Source organism: Drosophila eugracilis, unplaced genomic scaffold (genome assembly GCF_018153835.1).
Source record: "Drosophila eugracilis isolate 14026-0451.02 unplaced genomic scaffold, ASM1815383v1 contig_423, whole genome shotgun sequence".
Lineage (NCBI taxonomy): Eukaryota > Metazoa > Arthropoda > Insecta > Diptera > Drosophilidae > Drosophila > Drosophila eugracilis.
Window position 1 is genome coordinate 385,515 of NW_024573287.1, and position 17,468 is coordinate 402,982.

The following is a 17,468-nucleotide window of genomic DNA, read 5'->3' on the forward strand; positions in this document are numbered from 1 at the left end:
CCCAAACTCAGGGACATAAACGGTAAGTTTAGGCACACCAAAATGTGTGCACTGCAATAGTTTGCAAGGCAATGACTCTTTTCGACATGGCATGATCTACGGATTGTCCAATTCCATTTGCATTATTTCAACCGCATCGATAATCGTTTTCAATTTTCAACTGCCGCTTACTATGCATGCGATCCATTTGCATGTTTTCGGCTGATGAAATTGATGAAATCATCGTCCAGAGCAGCTGCCGAAAATTCTTCGTTGTCTTTGGGGAAAACTGCATCCATCGAGGGCTACGTGATCTGAAATCCGTACTCCACCATCAGCTTTGACCTTATCCCAAAAATGCATTACGGATTCATTAAAACAGCCCTGTTTACACTTTTTCTCGAAGAAAGGGAATGCAAATCAAAATTCTTTGAAATCTGTCTGAAAGGTTCAGGTGATAAGACTTAAATAAAAACTTTTGCATTGTCAAACAATTTCTTGGAATTTACTGACGAGCCCTGAAGAAAAGCAATGACGATGTGGTAGGTTAGGATTGGAGTTCCCAGCGAATCGAAAGTGGAGTATGCGGTGTACTGACCCAGATGAAGGTGACTTGAATCAAGTAAATTACGCAGTCTTCTTATAAGAAAAAGCCATCTTGGACGGAAACCATCACCATAAGTTTTTATACATTTTCATTGATATTGGCACTCCTTTAGATACCTTTCTTGTTATATAATTTCCTTGATAAATCAGTTATGTTTTCCCATTCCCTCATTAGGTGATTTGTTTGCCACAACTCCTTTTGGCTTTGCTTGGCCTGGACTGCCGCCAAGGGCTCAACTTTGCGCTTTTTCAAGACATTAGGCCAAATTAAACGCGGCCAACGGAACGCAGAATCGAAGGCAAAGCAACGCAGAATGCAAATGCAATGGAAAATGCAACAGAAAAGGCTGTAAATGCTGTGGAAAAGTGCAACTGCGGGCAAACAATTGCAGTTACTAAGTACGAAAATATTATTGCCAAATGGTCGCGCCATCGATTTCGGGCGTCTGATAAGACAGCAAGTCGGGGCTTTTGGACTCAGAGTCAGGCAAGCGGTATCGGCCAGAAATCCATTGTGGCTGCGGCTTTTTTTCAAGGCGAGTAGCTTCAGGTCCTAACCGCCGTCAATTGTTGACTTTAATTTGTTTTATTGGCGAACGACGAGCGAAGGAGCGACGATGTCGATAACGCTAACTAAGCGGGTCAGGGCTGCCGGGTTATTGTCTATCGAAAAGTTGGGTGTTCATTTAGGTTCTAGACTGAGTAGACTGTGGTTCACACATTTACCCGACACAGCCGCTACCTTATGGCTACACACGTCGTATACGCAACCTGAGCGGGATTTGCATAACAAGGCGGGCAGCGACAAGTCTTGATACCTTTAATGCCTTTAGGAAGTCACTGGTAGCATTCCCGGACAGAAAACAAAAAGGCAGCACATATCTGTTTACAATAACAAAGGGGGAGGCGAGATCGTGGTTGGGGCTTTCGGTTTAGAGTCCAAGTCAGAGTCTCCCCAACTATCCGCACAATAGACAGGTCCCATAATAATTGTGCAGTGTGCTGCATGGACCCACTTATCTTTTATGTAAATTACCTGCCATAACAATTTCAGACTGCGACTCCAGGTCCAGGTCGTCGTCTACTGTTACAATTCGGGAAGTCGAATCAAAGGAGAAGTACTTATATATATAAATGCGAGCACAAAGCAAATTATTGTCGAAATGTTTAATGACAAACTGTTGATGCCACATCACGAACTCTCTGGCCAGGTTGCCGACTTTTCTCCACTTCTACTACTAAACAATTCCAGAGTCAGTCGGTTCACGAGTTTGTAACGGATTTAATGTCATAAGCGGGCATATCAGGTTCATCCAGGCATCCGCAGATTCCCTTTAGAAAGTGCCACGCCGCAGATGGATGGCCTCTTTCTATCTAGATTCGGAGATGCGTCGTTTACTGGGAGAGGATGAGCTACTTTCATTCGGCTTACTTACCTTTTGAGTTCCTAGATCAGTTACATTTTCCCACTTATGTCTTCTTGCATCGAGCCTAAAACCAAGTCAATTTTTACTTATTTGATGATTTGAATTTACTTGCAATTCTCTTTATGATATCAATAATATAATTGTGTAATAATTTGGGATTAATTATTATGATTTTATTAATTCAAATAGCTATTTGCTTTCTGTTACAATTAAATTAGTTACGATTAGATTAGTCACGTTACTTGTTAAATAATCCCCAATCTGCACTTTAGCATATCTCAAGTGGCACTCCACCTAATCAGCTCCTCCTTATCAGCCCGAAACTTTTTTCCTTTTTATTAACTCTCCCAGTCACACCCACCCTCTCATAACCTTGGCAACTTTTCCCACGCACTCTTATCAGCGAGCGTATAAAGAAAATTCCATCGATCGATGGTGTACAGTATGCAGGGAACAGGAGCGGAGCTTAGTTATAACCTACCCCAACATCGGGATACCAAGGATTCCAAGGATGCCGAGGATGCCAAACATTCCAAGGATATATAAGCCAGCAGCCAACTGCGCACGCTTATGTTGGCCTGGAACTTTTGGCATTCTTATCATTTCCCAAGAGGCGTGTGAAAATCAATGACACCCTGCGGAAAATGCGTGACGTAATGGTGAGAAGCTGGGGAACCGCGAACTTTCTGGGTGCCCGTTAGCTAATAGTTGACGAGCGGAGTCGGAGCCGGAGATGCACTGTCTCTCTTTCAATCGGTGAAAATCTCTGTATCCCCCTCTCCCCTTTGGAGCGATTCTCACACGTCCACCCACCTAGCAGAAATTATGACAGCTGGAGGTTCCAATTCATAGTTAATACCGTGGGGCAAGACAGAGTATGATGGTACAGTACTACTCTAAATGATACTACTCTAAAATGGTACTACTCTAAAATGATGACCATTCTTAAACTTAATCCTTTAAAGTTTACTGAACATAGTTTTAAAGTTTTTCTTGGGAAACCAGCTATGCTATTTACAACTGTTTTTCTGAACAATAGCCCAATAAAGTGGTAAAACCTTGTCGACTACCTCACACCCCATTAAATCATCGAAATCGGGAATATGCGCATTCGCCTCCTCTGGGATCCTGCGCTTCTGTTTCGCTTTCTACACCATCCGCACTCGTATCCCTGTTGCGTATCTGTGTGTGTGTTATTGGAGTGCCACGGCCCCATATACTACCATCTCAGGGTTACTCCCCTACTTAGGCATTAGTTGAATATTTCCGCGTGCGTATAGAGAAAGTGTGTACCCATTTTTTTCGGGAACATTCGGTGGTTAGTGGGTGTATATCGAGGGGGTGGGAATACCAGGCTGATACATTCCACCGTTAGTTTAGTATGCGTGATGCTGTTGGCTGTTTTGGTTGCCTGTTAGCCTAAAATGCGTGTCGCTGTGATAATGTGATGTGTGCTGCGCTTGTGTGCGGCGATAGAGAAATGGGGGTGGCACAGTGAGTGGGAAAAGTTCAGTGGTCCACCCGAACGGTTAATCCTTGCGAACATTTCTGATCGCCGGTTACATTTGAGAAGTAAAATCTACGCTATGTCGCGCACTTGAGCCAATCTTCTCTATAAAAAATATATAAAATTTAAATCCCAGCTAACATTTATTTGAGGCGAAGGCAAAAAAATGAGAAAAAAGGTGGCAAATAGGATTATCCAAAGGAGTCAGTTTCCGGCGGAGTGGAGTGGGTGGTTGTCTGACTGGAGGGCTGCTGATGCTCAAGTGAGCAACTCCAAATCCACCACTCAACCGGGATGTCCTTCAAACTGTACGCCCGCACCAAAATTGTATATTTAGTTTTGAAAAAATTCCTGCGAAACACGCACACAAGTGAAAATGTTGAATTTTGGCGCCTTCGTCGACCAGGCGAACAGGAAAAACAGGATGCAGGAAATTCCAGGCCAGGACTCGAGAGAGTGAGAGATGGGAGCGTTCAACCCTTGTTACCATAACAACAGCAGCTGCGCGCGCTCTCGTTCGCGCTCTCTCTCGATGAGTTCTTTTTGCATTATTGGATGAGTCTCAGGGTCCTTCTGTAATATTTTACCCTGACCTTGTTTTCACTCTCGTTCGGCACTCTCAGGCCATCTCGCTCTTCGGAATGTGCAACCGGAAATGTCGCCTTCGTCCTTTTGCTGTTCGCCGGTTCAACAGGATGCTTTTTGCGTTTGATTTCAGGGACAAATATAATGATTGATGGACTCGGTTGCTATGGCAAAAATCCCATTGCGTGAGGGAATGTGCCGCCAGTGTGTCTGTGTGGGTGGGCAACAGCTGATGCGGGCGGAAAATCCTCCGTCGGTCGGTGGGAAAATTTGCGGGTGAAGCGAGGTCACAGCTGACAGCCAGGAAATCCCCTATAGTCTGCTGGAAATAAACTTACATAACGAAATTCATATTCATTTTATTGAAACATTTTTTGTAAAGAAAACATTACGGTCTAAAGTAAAAAATTCACTTTGTTAAATTTAAGACTTTTAAAATTATAAATTAATTTTAAATCATTAATAAGGAATTGGATATCTATTTGGCACATTAGTAGATTTAATTCTAAGCGACAAGTGGACTAGAGATTAGGTAACCTCTGTCCAGGGGCGGTTTATGCACGACCATCTGAAACCGATTTGTTGCCCCCACAGGTGACCCAACCGACCCAAATAATTGTAATTTATATGCCAAATGCCGAAAATAAAATCGAAACTCTAATAAATGACTGACCGGCATTAATGAAAACCAAAAAATTCGCTTCTGGCCAGTGGAAACCGAGCTGAGACTAATGTGAAATGCCTCGAAGAGATTTGGCCAGATAACCAGATTCCGTTTTCCAGTTGCCAAATGTTTTTTTTATATTTTTGTTTATTTGGGATATTATGGCACACGCCCTCGCAACGGCCACGCCCACATGGCAGCACCTCCGCCTCCATTCTCTTTATTAGAGTGGAATAGCGAAGAATTTTCGGAGGGAGCCGTCGAGTGGTAGCCCTGGTTTATCTATCACCCACCTGGAAAGGTCAAAGTTGGGGGTTTCCCCTGCCCCCATTGATTCCCTGGCCGGCAATCCTTGGTGATCTGCACGTTTCGCTCATTTGGCTAACGTGATAATAAAGTGCAAATAATATGCCTCACACAGTCGAAGTCGAAAACGAAAATTTCAGACAATTGTTGGCCCAACCAAGCCAACTCTCGGTGATCTTGCAACTGCGATATCTGCTGTTGTTGCTGTTGCTGTTGCATCGATTGCGGAAAACTTGCAACAGGCAACAGCGGCGGCTACAACAGCAACATGGCATTATCGCTGATGGAAATGCACCTGACGCTGGCTATCATGGGTTTTTGCTGCAGTTTGTGGTATTTGCACGACTTCGGTTGGGGCGTTGGTTGCCACTAAAGCGAAACCGAACTGAATCGGAGTTCAAACCAACCAACAAAACTTGGTCCATTCTAACGCACTAGTAACCACGTAAGGTTGTGGGCAGCAGCAGTTGCAAAAGCAACAACACTAAAAAAAAAGTATTTTAATCAATTAAAACTTGAGGATATAGGTTTATCCTTTTCTTAGGAATGTTTCCTTTTTTTAATAGAATTTACTATGAAAAGATGATTAAATATATAATATATATGCCAGAATAAGTTCTTATTAATATTACAATTAAATTTATACAAATCTTAAGCTTATGAACTTCCTACATGAAACTAATCTCAGTGCAAGTGCAACAACCGGAGCCAGAGCAAAGTGCAACGCCAACCCGATTCTCTGTTTTCGCCCGCAGGCTCGTCTCTCGACATTTGCAAAAAGCTCCAGAGCTGCCTTCGACTGCAGCTCGTTATGCGGCAATTACTCGACAAACAATTTTTACCTTTAGCCCCAAGTTCAAATTTCAAAATCAAAATCAGCAGCAGCAGCAGCGGCGGCAGCAGCAGAAACCTGGACCTGTAGCCAGGTAATTGGGCTTCTCTCCCCGACTCTTGTAAGATTTCCCATGGGTAACCTGTTGGAGCGACCGTCCGGCGAGCAACTGTAATCACTCACTCAAGCCGAGGGATCTGCACAGGGAAAGAAAAACACCTACATATCTTTAAGAAAATGTATAAATTAATAAGACGCGAAGGTTTCAAAGATGAATTGCATTTTAATTTATTTGCCTAAAAGCAGGCTATGGAGTTTTGTTTTTAAACCATTAGAAGATTTTTTTTTTAAACTCTTAAACTTAATCTTGCTGAAAATAACACTTATTAAAACTATTAATACACAATTTTTCTCTCTCTGTGCCAATGCAACTGGGGAACGACTTGAGCGGTCCAAGGTGTTAGCCAGTCAGTTTGTCAGTCTGCCAGAGTTCGCATAGGGACACGAACTTCAAATCAAAGCCAGGCTAAGTGCCGGTTTGTGGCCCACAAAAGGGACTGCAGATTTGCATGTGGCAGGCCGAGAGCTCTGGGAGCTCTTGGAATGCGGCGGGCCATATAAATAGTTATAGATTGTTGCGCTTTTTTCGGCAGCCTTGCCGCCATCACACAGGTTGCCTTCGGAAGGGCAGACAACTTAATTGTGATCCACCACAAACTGCTGCCGGTGCATGAAGATTTTCCAACTGCAGGCAGGCAACCAAAGAATTTGGGTTGCCAGCGGAATGTGTGCTTCCCATGGTCACAAGAGCTGACATTTTAATAAAAAGTTTTTATACTGAAAAAGCAATAATTGCAAGCACTGATGTACTTAATGTATTAATGTAGAACTTGCTAGTTTTTCAAAAGAAACACATACCAGATCATATTTCCTTCTTTGGAAAATCTATTCACAAATCCACAAAACTCCAAGTCTCCGCTGGGGAATCTTGGCAACAGGATTTTACTAGAACAATAACATAATTTGTGTTTGATTTCGCCATCCCACCCCTTCTACATGTTTGGCCGCCCACAAATGTAGCGAAAATTGGCTATAAACGGGGCAATTAGCAAACATTTTCACGCACTGCACGCGTTCGCGATGTTCGCCGAGTGTTCGCTGATGGCCAAAACGTGAGCGAGGCGTGAGCATAAATACGATGGAAAATGGCAGTAATTAACGAGAGTGGAAATCGGATTCGGAATGGAAATGGGAATCCGAGCTGCGGCTGCGGGGGATTTTCATTTCCCCCAAACTGCCAGCAGTTCAGCTGGCCGTTTTCATAAACATAAAAAGCCAATTTCAATAACATTTTCCATTCGCGGCGAGTGTTTTCGGTGTTGATGCAACATGAAACGGCGGCAGGAGCAACATTTGATGTTGCTCTTGCAGCAGCAACAGTTGCTGTTGCTACAAATTTGTTGCTGCTAGAATATCGTTTATTGAAACATTAATTGCCCATGTGAAAATCGCAGCTCGTTGCCATTTAGGTGTTCAGTTGCCGCCGCCCGCCGAAGTGAATTTGCATTTTTCCGGCTGCTTCTCTTCGGTTTGAGACACTTGTTTAAGTTGGCTTGCTTTTCTTTTATTTTTTCTGGTTTGGGGTCGTCGAATGTTACCCTCCGACAGCTTCTCTTTGCCATTGCGATAATTGAAATTTGATGTTGGACATTTTTTTGTGTGCTATTTCTGGGGATACTAGAGGTAATGTAATGTTATGTAAGATTTGTGATCACTAAATAGTTAGCAAGACTACGTAATAATAGTGTTTCGATTGCAATTAAAACACTTTAAAAAAAAAACACTAATCTAAAATCTACTTTAACATAGCCCCATATTTAATAAGTTTGTTATGAGCATTAAGTAAATAAACAGTAAACCAAGTGTCCCTTGTTTGTTCTACCAATCTAAATGGTCCCCTGACAGTTCGGCGCATTCTCATGGACAATTTGTTCAGCCTATGCTAATGTTTTGGGGTCTTGACAATCAACAATTGAAATGCCTTCAATTGCACTTCACAGCTTAATCGCAAGGCACAGCCAAGTCAACAACTGTAACACCTACACTAGACAACACAAAACGATTGACAACCTGAACTGTCAACGCATTGAAAATCGCTTGAGTGACTGCCATAGCTGACCACGCCCCTTAACCCTCCCAGTAAACACTGAAATAATTTTTTTTTATAAAAGTAATATTAAATCTTTAACAATTTTCATGTTTGTTTTTAACATTTTTGATATTTATATATATTAATAAAATTAAAGGTGATTTAATGATTTAAGAATGGGTAAACAAACTAAAATATAGAGATTTTTTGAAGTGCTGTTTGCGACGCCGGTGGCAATCGAGGGAGAGCGAGAAAACATGTCCACACAACAAGGAAAAATAAAAGAGTTTCCATAATGAAAATGTCAACCCGTTGGCGGAGTGCAAAGTCCATTTCATTAGCCTGGGGGAGTGGCAAGGGGGAGGCACAAATAAATAAGAGAATAATACGGCAGCAAAGGTAGACCATAGTTCACAGACTGCAACTGCAACTGCGAAATATCACGCGTGATTCATCGGCTGCTGCAGCAAATGCAATAGCAACAAAAGCAACAACAACTGGAACACCCACGCACGCACAAATGCATATGCAAATGCGTTTTTTATGCTTGTTAGAGCAACGCCTGCGTGGCCCAATGGAAATTGTGAACTTTTCTTATTTATTAAGCCAACCAAGTCGTAATTATGCAAAACGGGGCAAGAGCTACAAAAATGTTACTGATGGGACAAGAGCAAAAAAAAACTTTAAGGAAAGTTGCCAATAAGATATTGCTAAGGGCTTGCTAAGATATGTATGTTGTTTAATGGCTAGAAACAACAAGCATCTAGGTTATCGAACATATAAATTTATCAACTTTACTTCTAATGGGTTATAATAAATAAAATACTAAACCAACTGTGGCTAATTAGAATGGATTTTCCCGAAAAGTAAAGAACAAAAAGGTGGCAAGTGAGATAAAAGCCATCGATTTGATTACACATTGCCAAATATTTGTCAAGACCGAGAAACTGAGTGTACTTGAACTCCGCACTCAAAAAACTTAACAGTCAAAGTGCAAACTGCAAACAAGCAACTAGCAACTTGCAACAAACAACAACCGACAACTAGCAGCAACACCAAACACTCAGACAATCGAAATCGCAGTTAGCAGCCCAAAATAGCAGACAGCAACACGGTTTGTGGCATTCAAAAACGATTTGCACCATCAGATCTGCAAGATAAGCATTAAGAATCTTTGACAGAAATTGGTTAACTTTGAGGTACAATACAAATTTTGTTTGGGTTTAGGAAACTTTAAAAATTGTTATGACATTAAGTAAAGTGCAATAAAGAAAATATTTCAAAATTTAAAGTATCAAATAAAATTATTTAATGAAAGCGGAAATTCATTTTTTGAGGTTTTTCATATTTACTTTTTATCGGTTACAAATACTCTTTTAAAGTACAAATCTGTTTAAAATAATATCTCTAATTTAAAAAACTTCCGGATAAGTATCTAAAAAGGGTATATGATCCACTGCCTTCGCCGGAACCTTTTGCTTTCAGGGTGCCGCTGGCATCGATTGGCAATCGGTAGATGGAGACCCGATGTGACCCGCTTTCTGGGCCTGCAGCTCAAAGGGCTTCAGCCCTGACAGTAGCACCCACTTTGGGCCAAAATTCGGTTGCAATTTTTGGCATCTCTGACTACGACAATTTGGCAATCATTTGCATATCGATGTGGCGATCGGTGCAGCTTTTGCAGGGGAACGTGTTGGCATTTTACATAAGCTTCATCTGCCAGAGAGTTTCCAACTCAATTAGAAGACTGAGAGTTGTTTTTCCTTTTCTTGTTGTTTACCCCAACTGGCGATGGGTCGCATAATGAAATCGAAACCAAAGGCGGGTTCAACGTTTTGTTTTCAAAATGTGCTCTGAAAATCCTTGAATAGTGTCATCGCCCATACCCGGATTAATTTACAAAATAGTCGAAATTCTTCCGCAATATAAAGCGATGAAAAACAAAAGCCTGCAAAATGGTAATCATCTATTTAAGAGGCGAAATCCACTGGCCGAGACGTGTCTCCTTGCGGAAAAAAGTCAACGCACTTCGCAACTCATGAATTTTACTACAACTGCCGCTTTACGCACTTTTATCTGAATAATTTGTGGCTGAAATTCTGTTTTCCTCTTCTTTTTTTGTGAATTTCAAGCCAATTTATTCATGTGTTGGCAAGGCAGAGATTTTCTCTGAGTAAACTTTAGGATTACAATATTGGGACCTAAGAAACATAAAAGTTTTAACCTTGAAAATAAAATTTTTCTTCTGAGGAAAACCCAAAAGCAGATTGGTACATAGGATTGGGTATTTAATTTAAATTATTCTAAAGAGGTGGACGAGATACCATCGTTATGACCAACTATGGAAACCGCGTTTTCGCCGAGATGCAAAATGGAAAGAATCACAATCCGGGCTTTGGATTTCAGCGACATGAACACTACCTATTGTCAAACACATTGAAGACAGGTACATACATTGAATCTATTTGGGCATACAAATCCGTTGACCTATCAACCGGACGTGTGCATGACCGCTAGGATGCCCAGGCATTTCGAATTGTTACATCCGATGGCGATCCACTGAGGGCTGCACAATTGTCGGCTGGGTAAGTTAGCATGGTAAAGATAGTCCCGATTGCCAATAAATCCATAAATATTTCTAAGCACAAAACAAATTTCTTTCAGTAAAACGCGGGAATTTCTTAACAGCAAAAATTGAGATGACACAAAAAACGTATAAGAGATGGCTGAAAAATCGATTGCTTATCGATACCTTCTCAGTTCTTACGTCCCAGCTATGTAAGGATGGTGTATCCGGTGTGCCATTGAGGGTGTATCGGCTAGCAAGGTTAGTGAATTCGCTTAAAGCTTTCGAGTAGAAAAATACCGCATCGTGTGACCGTAAAAAACCCACAAAAATACTCTAAAAAGAAAAAAAAATATAGTATTATTGGCCGCCCCGAAATTGGTCACATCATTCCAATTGGGAAAAACTATTTAAGCATTCGCAAGAAATTCTTCGCCGCGTTTGTGTTAACCTGAGTTCGAAGATCGAAAACATGGGCAATTTCGACGGTGATTCTGAAACGGTTTTCGAGCAAAGCTACGCGACGACAAACGGAAACGGAAAAGTGGCGAATGGAAATGGGGCGGCCAACTTCAGCCCCCCAGAAAAACAGGAACTTCTCAGCCAACGGAAGTTCTCGGCACCCGCATACACTGAAATTCGCACGCGGCGATGCCATGCAAAAACGCCCAGCGACGCCAAGGTGAGAAGTGTATTTTAGCAGTGTAGAAAAGAAATAAAAAATAAGCACCTGGTTAAAACCAAAATAACAAGCCAAAAAGCCATTAAATTGGCCGAAAAATGTGGTTCTCTCTTTTCAATATCGCTCTCACTCTTGCTGCCGGCGAATAATTGATTTTGTGAAAGTGTGAGTGAGAGGGAACATGAGAGGGTGCGTCAGCTGGAGAAGTTCGCCTTAATTTGTGATGCGGCGATTTCCTCGACTTTCCTTTTTCTGGGTCATCCCACAGCTGTTTTCCTTCAATGCAGTGTTTCCTCGCGTGTTTTCCTTTTCGCCGCAAGTGATGGCCAAATAAAATATTTTGCCCACTTTTTGGCTTTCTTTTTGGGTCTATTTAGCTTTATGAAACGTAGAATAATCAAATTTTAAAAAAATCCAATTACGATAAACTTATTAGTCACCATAGTGATTTAGCTTATTTATTTTTTATTGTAAGGGAATTTTATAGTGCTTTTAGGATATAGGACATAGCCCAATCGAAAAAGACTACTTTCACCTTGAGGAAGTTGTATTTACATATGTTTATTTAACATAAATGTATGTCACCTCTTTTTTTTACCATTAGCACTACCTAATCTAGGCTTTGTCGCTTCTCCGGCACTCCTGCACTTGGTCATAATTTTTCCAACAGTTAGTGTCCATCCCCAAAACAAATACATATACTCGTATATAAATTGGGTGCACATTATTTGTGGAGAGCGCCCATAAGCGCCCGTGGTCTGGTAATAATATTGTCATGCCATGCCGGGCGGGCCTTATCAGGCCCATTCCGGCCAATCTTTTACGTAAAGCCTCGTAGAATGCGATTCAGGGGTGAATCAGAATGCTTCCACAATCGCTGAAGGCTGTGGTTTTCGGGTGGGCGTTGATTTGTCGGTGATAAGATTTGTTCAGTTTTCGGGAGAGTGAAAATGTTTGGGGGTGCCAACAAAAACTTTTAGACGCTATACTTTTGATAAAAATAAAGTCAGAGAAAATTGTTATATATTTTTTCTTATATAATTTTAATTACAATCTTAAATACTGATCAAATACAAGCCACGAAGAGGTCACTCAACTTTACTTTTCTAAGTAGAATAATTAAGTTGAATAAATCAATATTCCATTATCGCCACTTGAGCTTTTATTCTTCGAAAGGAAACTTGATATTTTCTGCAGAATTTATACCTTAGTTTACTTACCATCGTCGGTAAAATACCATTTAAATTTCCTTATGCAGTTCAAGCATTTTTTTACTATATTAAGAGAAAGTTTAAGTTTCAGTTTTAGTTTGGATATGTTCACTTGATTGGGAATGTTTATTAGTTTTATCAGTGGTTTTTGGAATGACTGCGCGTGCGAATTTTTATCAGCATGCTCAGATTATAGCATGAATGCGTCTTAAGATAGCGACTTTTATAAAAGATATATGTACAAATTATAGGGGAAACTATTTCAAAATATAAACGCTTCCAATTTAATTACCTAATGACTCACAAGTAATGCTCCTTGGAATCCCCACGAAAGTCACTGGAACTGTGGAATGCGCTGGTCGATTGTCGTTCGTTATCTGCGATTCCATGGATCCTAACCATATGAAAGTCATTATCTGGTTCTCACCCCCCTGGTTCCTTCCTTCCTGTCCTCCTTTTGGTCCACTCAATCGCGTAATTAGTATTACACACTTTTTTTTTATTTATTTACTCAACCCGGCATCGATTTTTATCTATTTACTCCGTTCGCTTCGGGTTCGTCTATATACCCTAACCCATGCAGTCCATTAAAAAACTCAGCAGCGCGTAACCCACTTGATCTTGCCCACCCCGCACTCCATCTCCTATATGTTCGGTAAACAAGCCCGGTGGCAAATGATAATAAACACGAAATATTATTGTCGCCGACTCGTTATTGTTATACGATTAAGTCGGCATTCAAATATACATATATGGCTTTATATCAGTGAATTGCTGTATTAACTGGAGATGGTCTGCTATCGGCGGATCCTTTAGCCTGGAAAATCAATAACCGAGTGATTTGTCCACTCGATTAAATAATTATAACGCTCTATTTGTTGGCCAGCTAGGTTGAAGTGTGCCAATTTGGGGAATTGTACTCAGATAGATGTACATATATGGCTTCCCCGACTTCCCTCTCTTTCTTCTTGTGGCTTTCTGCCCCTGTCTCTCTATGTGACTTCATGCCGAACTCGGCTCATGTGAGCAGTGGAGCAAATTGTTCATCGTTCAGTTGTAGTGTGACTATATATGTAGGCACCTTGCATATATGGACCCATTAGTTTAATGTTAATTGGCTGATGAATTGACTGAACGGTTTGAAAGGGCACGAAAGTTAAGTTACTCTATGATCTAGTAAGAAATCGCGACGACACGCAATTCTGTTATACTGAGAAATCTGATCCCACTTTAGTAACAGAGATTTAGGAGGTGCCTCTATTTTATATAATATAAGATGGTTAATACGAAGTATGATTACCCTAAAAGCTGTACGGTCTAATTGCTTTTTGAACTTTCTATATACTTAAAATAAATCATTTCTTAACTGATTCAGTTAAGTAAGTACTTACTTCTCAGTGCAGTTATATTTCCCTGAAAGTTAATTATTTTTTGCACCTGTTGGCCTCAGCTAAACCCACCTGGAACGCTGATTATCTTCCTCCTGATAAGTGATATTCAATAAGTGCTATGTAGATTTCCAGCGATATAAGTAATCAATAATCAATAAGCAACGATAACCGGTCACTAATAGTTTATCTCTTCGCCTTTCACAGAGTCCCAGCTTGATTAACTACCATCCGGAAAATAAGTCGATCTCCAATGGTCATGCATCCGGTCTGCGGGATCAGAATCAGGAATCCAAGCCCAATCAGGCGGAGGGCAAACTGCCCCCAGAACTCGAGCACTTCCAAAAGACCTCCTTCGAGGAGGTGCCCCTGCACACGGCTTGCCTTACGTACCTGGGATTCTATCTACTGATGATCCTTGGCTACATCAACCAGCTACTCTTCGTGCCCAAAGTGGCCACAGAAAAGGGTCGCGAGGGTTATGTGGCATTGTATGATGCCTTCGAGAGCTTTTACTCGAGATACGTTTACCGGAGGATCAAGGATTGCTGGAACAGACCCATCTGTAGTGTCCCGGGAGAGGAACTAACTCTGAAAGATCGAGTGACCGATGATTATGGCTGGAGCTTTAAGTTTACTGGAACAGAGACACGCTGTTTGAATCTGGGATCGTATAACTACTTGGGATTTGCCGCCGCCACTGGACGATGTGCTGATGATTCAGAGGAAAGTGCTAGGGAATCAGGCTTGGCCTACTGCAGCTCCCGCTGTGAGCTGGGTGACAACGAGCAGCTCCGAGAACTGGAGGCCCAAACTGCAAGATATTTTGGTGTGGAGGATGCTATTGTCTTTGGTATGGGTTTCGCTACGAATGCTTTGAACCTTCCCTCTCTGCTGGGACCCAATAGCCTGGTTATCAGTGATGAGAAGAACCATGCCTCCATCATCCTGGGATTGCGCTTGTCGGGAGCCACCACTAAGGTGTTCAAGCATAACAACATGCGAGACTTGGAGCGGGTTCTACGTCAAGGAGTTTGCTATGGAAATCCTAAGAAGGGTGGCCAGCCTTGGGACAAGGTCATGATCTTAGTCGAGGGCATTTTCAGCATGGAAGGTTCAATTGTCCGTTTGCCGGAAGTTATTGCTTTGAAGAAGAAATACAAGGCATACTTGTATCTCGACGAAGCTCACAGTGTTGGAGCCATGGGCTCTCGCGGTCGAGGTGTTACAGATTACTTTAATGTGGATCCCAAAGAGGTAGACATCCTGATGGGTACCTTCACCAAGAGTTTCGGCAGTGCTGGTGGTTATCTCGCTGGATCAAAGGTAAAGTTATAATCTTTTTCCTATTGAAATTCTGACTAAATTAATTTTTTCTCCCCAGAAACTGATCGACTTTCTACGCACTAACAGCCACGCCCACTGTTATGCTGCTTCAATCTCGCCGCCTATTGCCCAGCAGATCCTGACCTCCATGAAGACCATTATGGGTGAAGATGGCACTGAAATTGGCCGTAAGAAGATCCATCAGTTAGCCAGGAACACGCGTTACTTCCGTCGCCGTCTGGCTCAGCTGGGAGTAATCACATACGGTCACGAGGACTCTCCTGTGGTGCCCATGCTGGTCTACCTGTTTTCAAAAATTGGGTAAGTTTGTTATGAAATGTTTGAAAGCGGAGCTTGAACTTACAGAATTATGTTTTCGCTTCTTCTTAGCGCTGTGGTTCGCACCTTGACGACCCGACATATTGCCGCGGTGGGTGCTGGATTCCCGGCCACGCCTATTATGGAAGGACGCATCCGCTTCTGCCTCTCGGCCGCCCATACAAAGGAGCAGCTGGACTTTGCCTTAGAGGCGATAGACGAGATCGCCGATGATCTCGGCCTAAAGTATTCACGAAAGCCCCGCGATCCTAATCCCGTCGTGTATTAGAAGACCGCGAGAAGCACTTAGGAGTTAAGCCTGGGGTAAATAGGTAGCCTCCCCGATTGTTAGACCAAAACAAAATCACAGTCCATAACGTTGGTTTACGTTGACCAAATTTCAGTTGCACTGGGCTTCTATTTATGACTAATTTATCACTAGAGCAACGGAAACAAAACAGTACAGCACATAGCTTAAATGATATAATTTTATTAATTATTTAGCATTTACCTCTAGGTAGTTGTTATTGTAATTGTAAATTCCAAACGTCTTCAGTCGGCTGCTGCATTTTGAGTATTTGTAGAACGGAAAATGACAGCGAAATGTATTAAGAAAATCAGGTTTTGGTTACATTCATAGCTAAGCTAAGGGAATCCCCTTTTTCGTGGGACAGTCAAGCACCTCGCTTCTACCATTTAAGCCATATAAGCTGACCCAAAGGAAACGTCAAAAGCGTCAGCGATATAATTGTAAATCAAGATTTTGCTTAGCCTTGTAGGACCCAAAATTTGGGCCAGGGTCTTGGCTTTGTCAGGAACGTATATATATGTATAATGATTATGTATTAATGATTTTATTTTTCTATCAAGAAATAAACTGTTGCTTTATCTATTGAATTTGTTTCACTTCTATCTATTGATATTCCCATTCGAACTTTAAAAACAGGTATTAATTGATTTTTTTTTAACCTTCGAAGTAAAAGTGCTTCATATTGAATAAATCTAGTCAAATATTCAAAAACTCTCAATTCAACAGGGGTATTCCTTAAAATGTATACTTTACTGTCATTTTACACAGGAATTCTACACCCCCTATTGTGCGACACCTACCGTTTGTTTGCAGAACTTGGTAGTTTGTGTTTTTACTGAAATTGTAGATTAACGGCGAATGCTACACTTAACATTACATCGAATTGCCGCGGGCGCAACGTTGTCGGTGGTGCAGTCATCTAATGCGAATCCAAATCCGAATTCACGGGTTCAAGTCTTACTTATTCCGCTGCTCTGTTTTTTTGTTATACTTTTTTTTTATTATAAATAAAAATTAAATTTAAAGTACGTAAAAGAGCCATATATCTAATATGTTTATATTTCTTTATGTAGTGATGAAATTAAATTTTAATAAATTATAAGTGAATTTTTGGCGATACCGAATAATAAATGTGACTCAAATTTAATTGACAGTTAACTTCAAATTTCAGCAATCTATAGCAAACACGATTTTACACTTTAAGCCTCGAAACGAAACTGTAGTCCTTTAAATAACAATTTTCTAATTAACAGTAACTCATGACATCTCTACATCGCTGCCAGTTTTGCTTTTCCGGCGCTGACCACAATGCCAAATAAATTCCAATTGTAATTGTCTCGGCCTTTTAAGAAATTAAGACAAAGAGCGAACCAGGCTCAGATCGAAAGACAATGGGAGAACGAGGACGGGGGGCATGTTAAGAGTTTTGTTGGTTTTATGGGCTTGGGCAATACTTTCAATTTTATATCCTGTACAATATTTATTGAGTTGTTCTTGTGTATCCTGTGGGGAGTACATGTAAACCGAATTTAAGTTCTTGGATAGGAGGAGAAACGATTGAATATTCGTTAAAAGTGCATTGAAATTGATTTTAAAGCAACGGTCTGGACAT

At 41.2% G+C, this 17,468-nt stretch overlaps 1 protein-coding gene across 1 annotated transcript; it reads left to right on the forward strand.

The window, feature by feature from the left end:
- The first annotated feature begins 11,010 nt into the window (after nucleotides 1-11,010).
- Nucleotides 11,011-15,863, forward strand: LOC108105193 (serine palmitoyltransferase 2). Its single transcript, XM_017211644.2, has 4 exons — nucleotides 11,011-11,303; nucleotides 14,110-15,228; nucleotides 15,287-15,549; nucleotides 15,619-15,863. The coding sequence occupies exons 1-4, from the start codon at nucleotides 11,094-11,096 to the stop codon at nucleotides 15,833-15,835; spliced, it is 1,809 nt and encodes a 602-aa protein (XP_017067133.2). The 5' UTR covers nucleotides 11,011-11,093; the 3' UTR covers nucleotides 15,836-15,863.
- Nucleotides 15,864-17,468: the final 1,605 nt, after the last annotated feature.

What these genes read in the sequence shown, in the direction of transcription:
- LOC108105193 (XM_017211644.2), top strand. Translation starts at nt 11,094, where the DNA reads ATGGGCAATTTCGACGGTGATTCTGAAACGGTTTTCGAGCAAAGCTAC. An exon ending in AAACGCCCAGCGACGCCAAG is followed by an intron (nt 11,304 to 14,109) that starts GTGAGAAGTGTA and finishes CGCCTTTCACAG; the next exon opens with AGTCCCAGCTTGATTAACTA. An exon ending in GTTATCTCGCTGGATCAAAG is followed by an intron (nt 15,229 to 15,286) that starts GTAAAGTTATAA and finishes TTTTCTCCCCAG; the next exon opens with AAACTGATCGACTTTCTACG.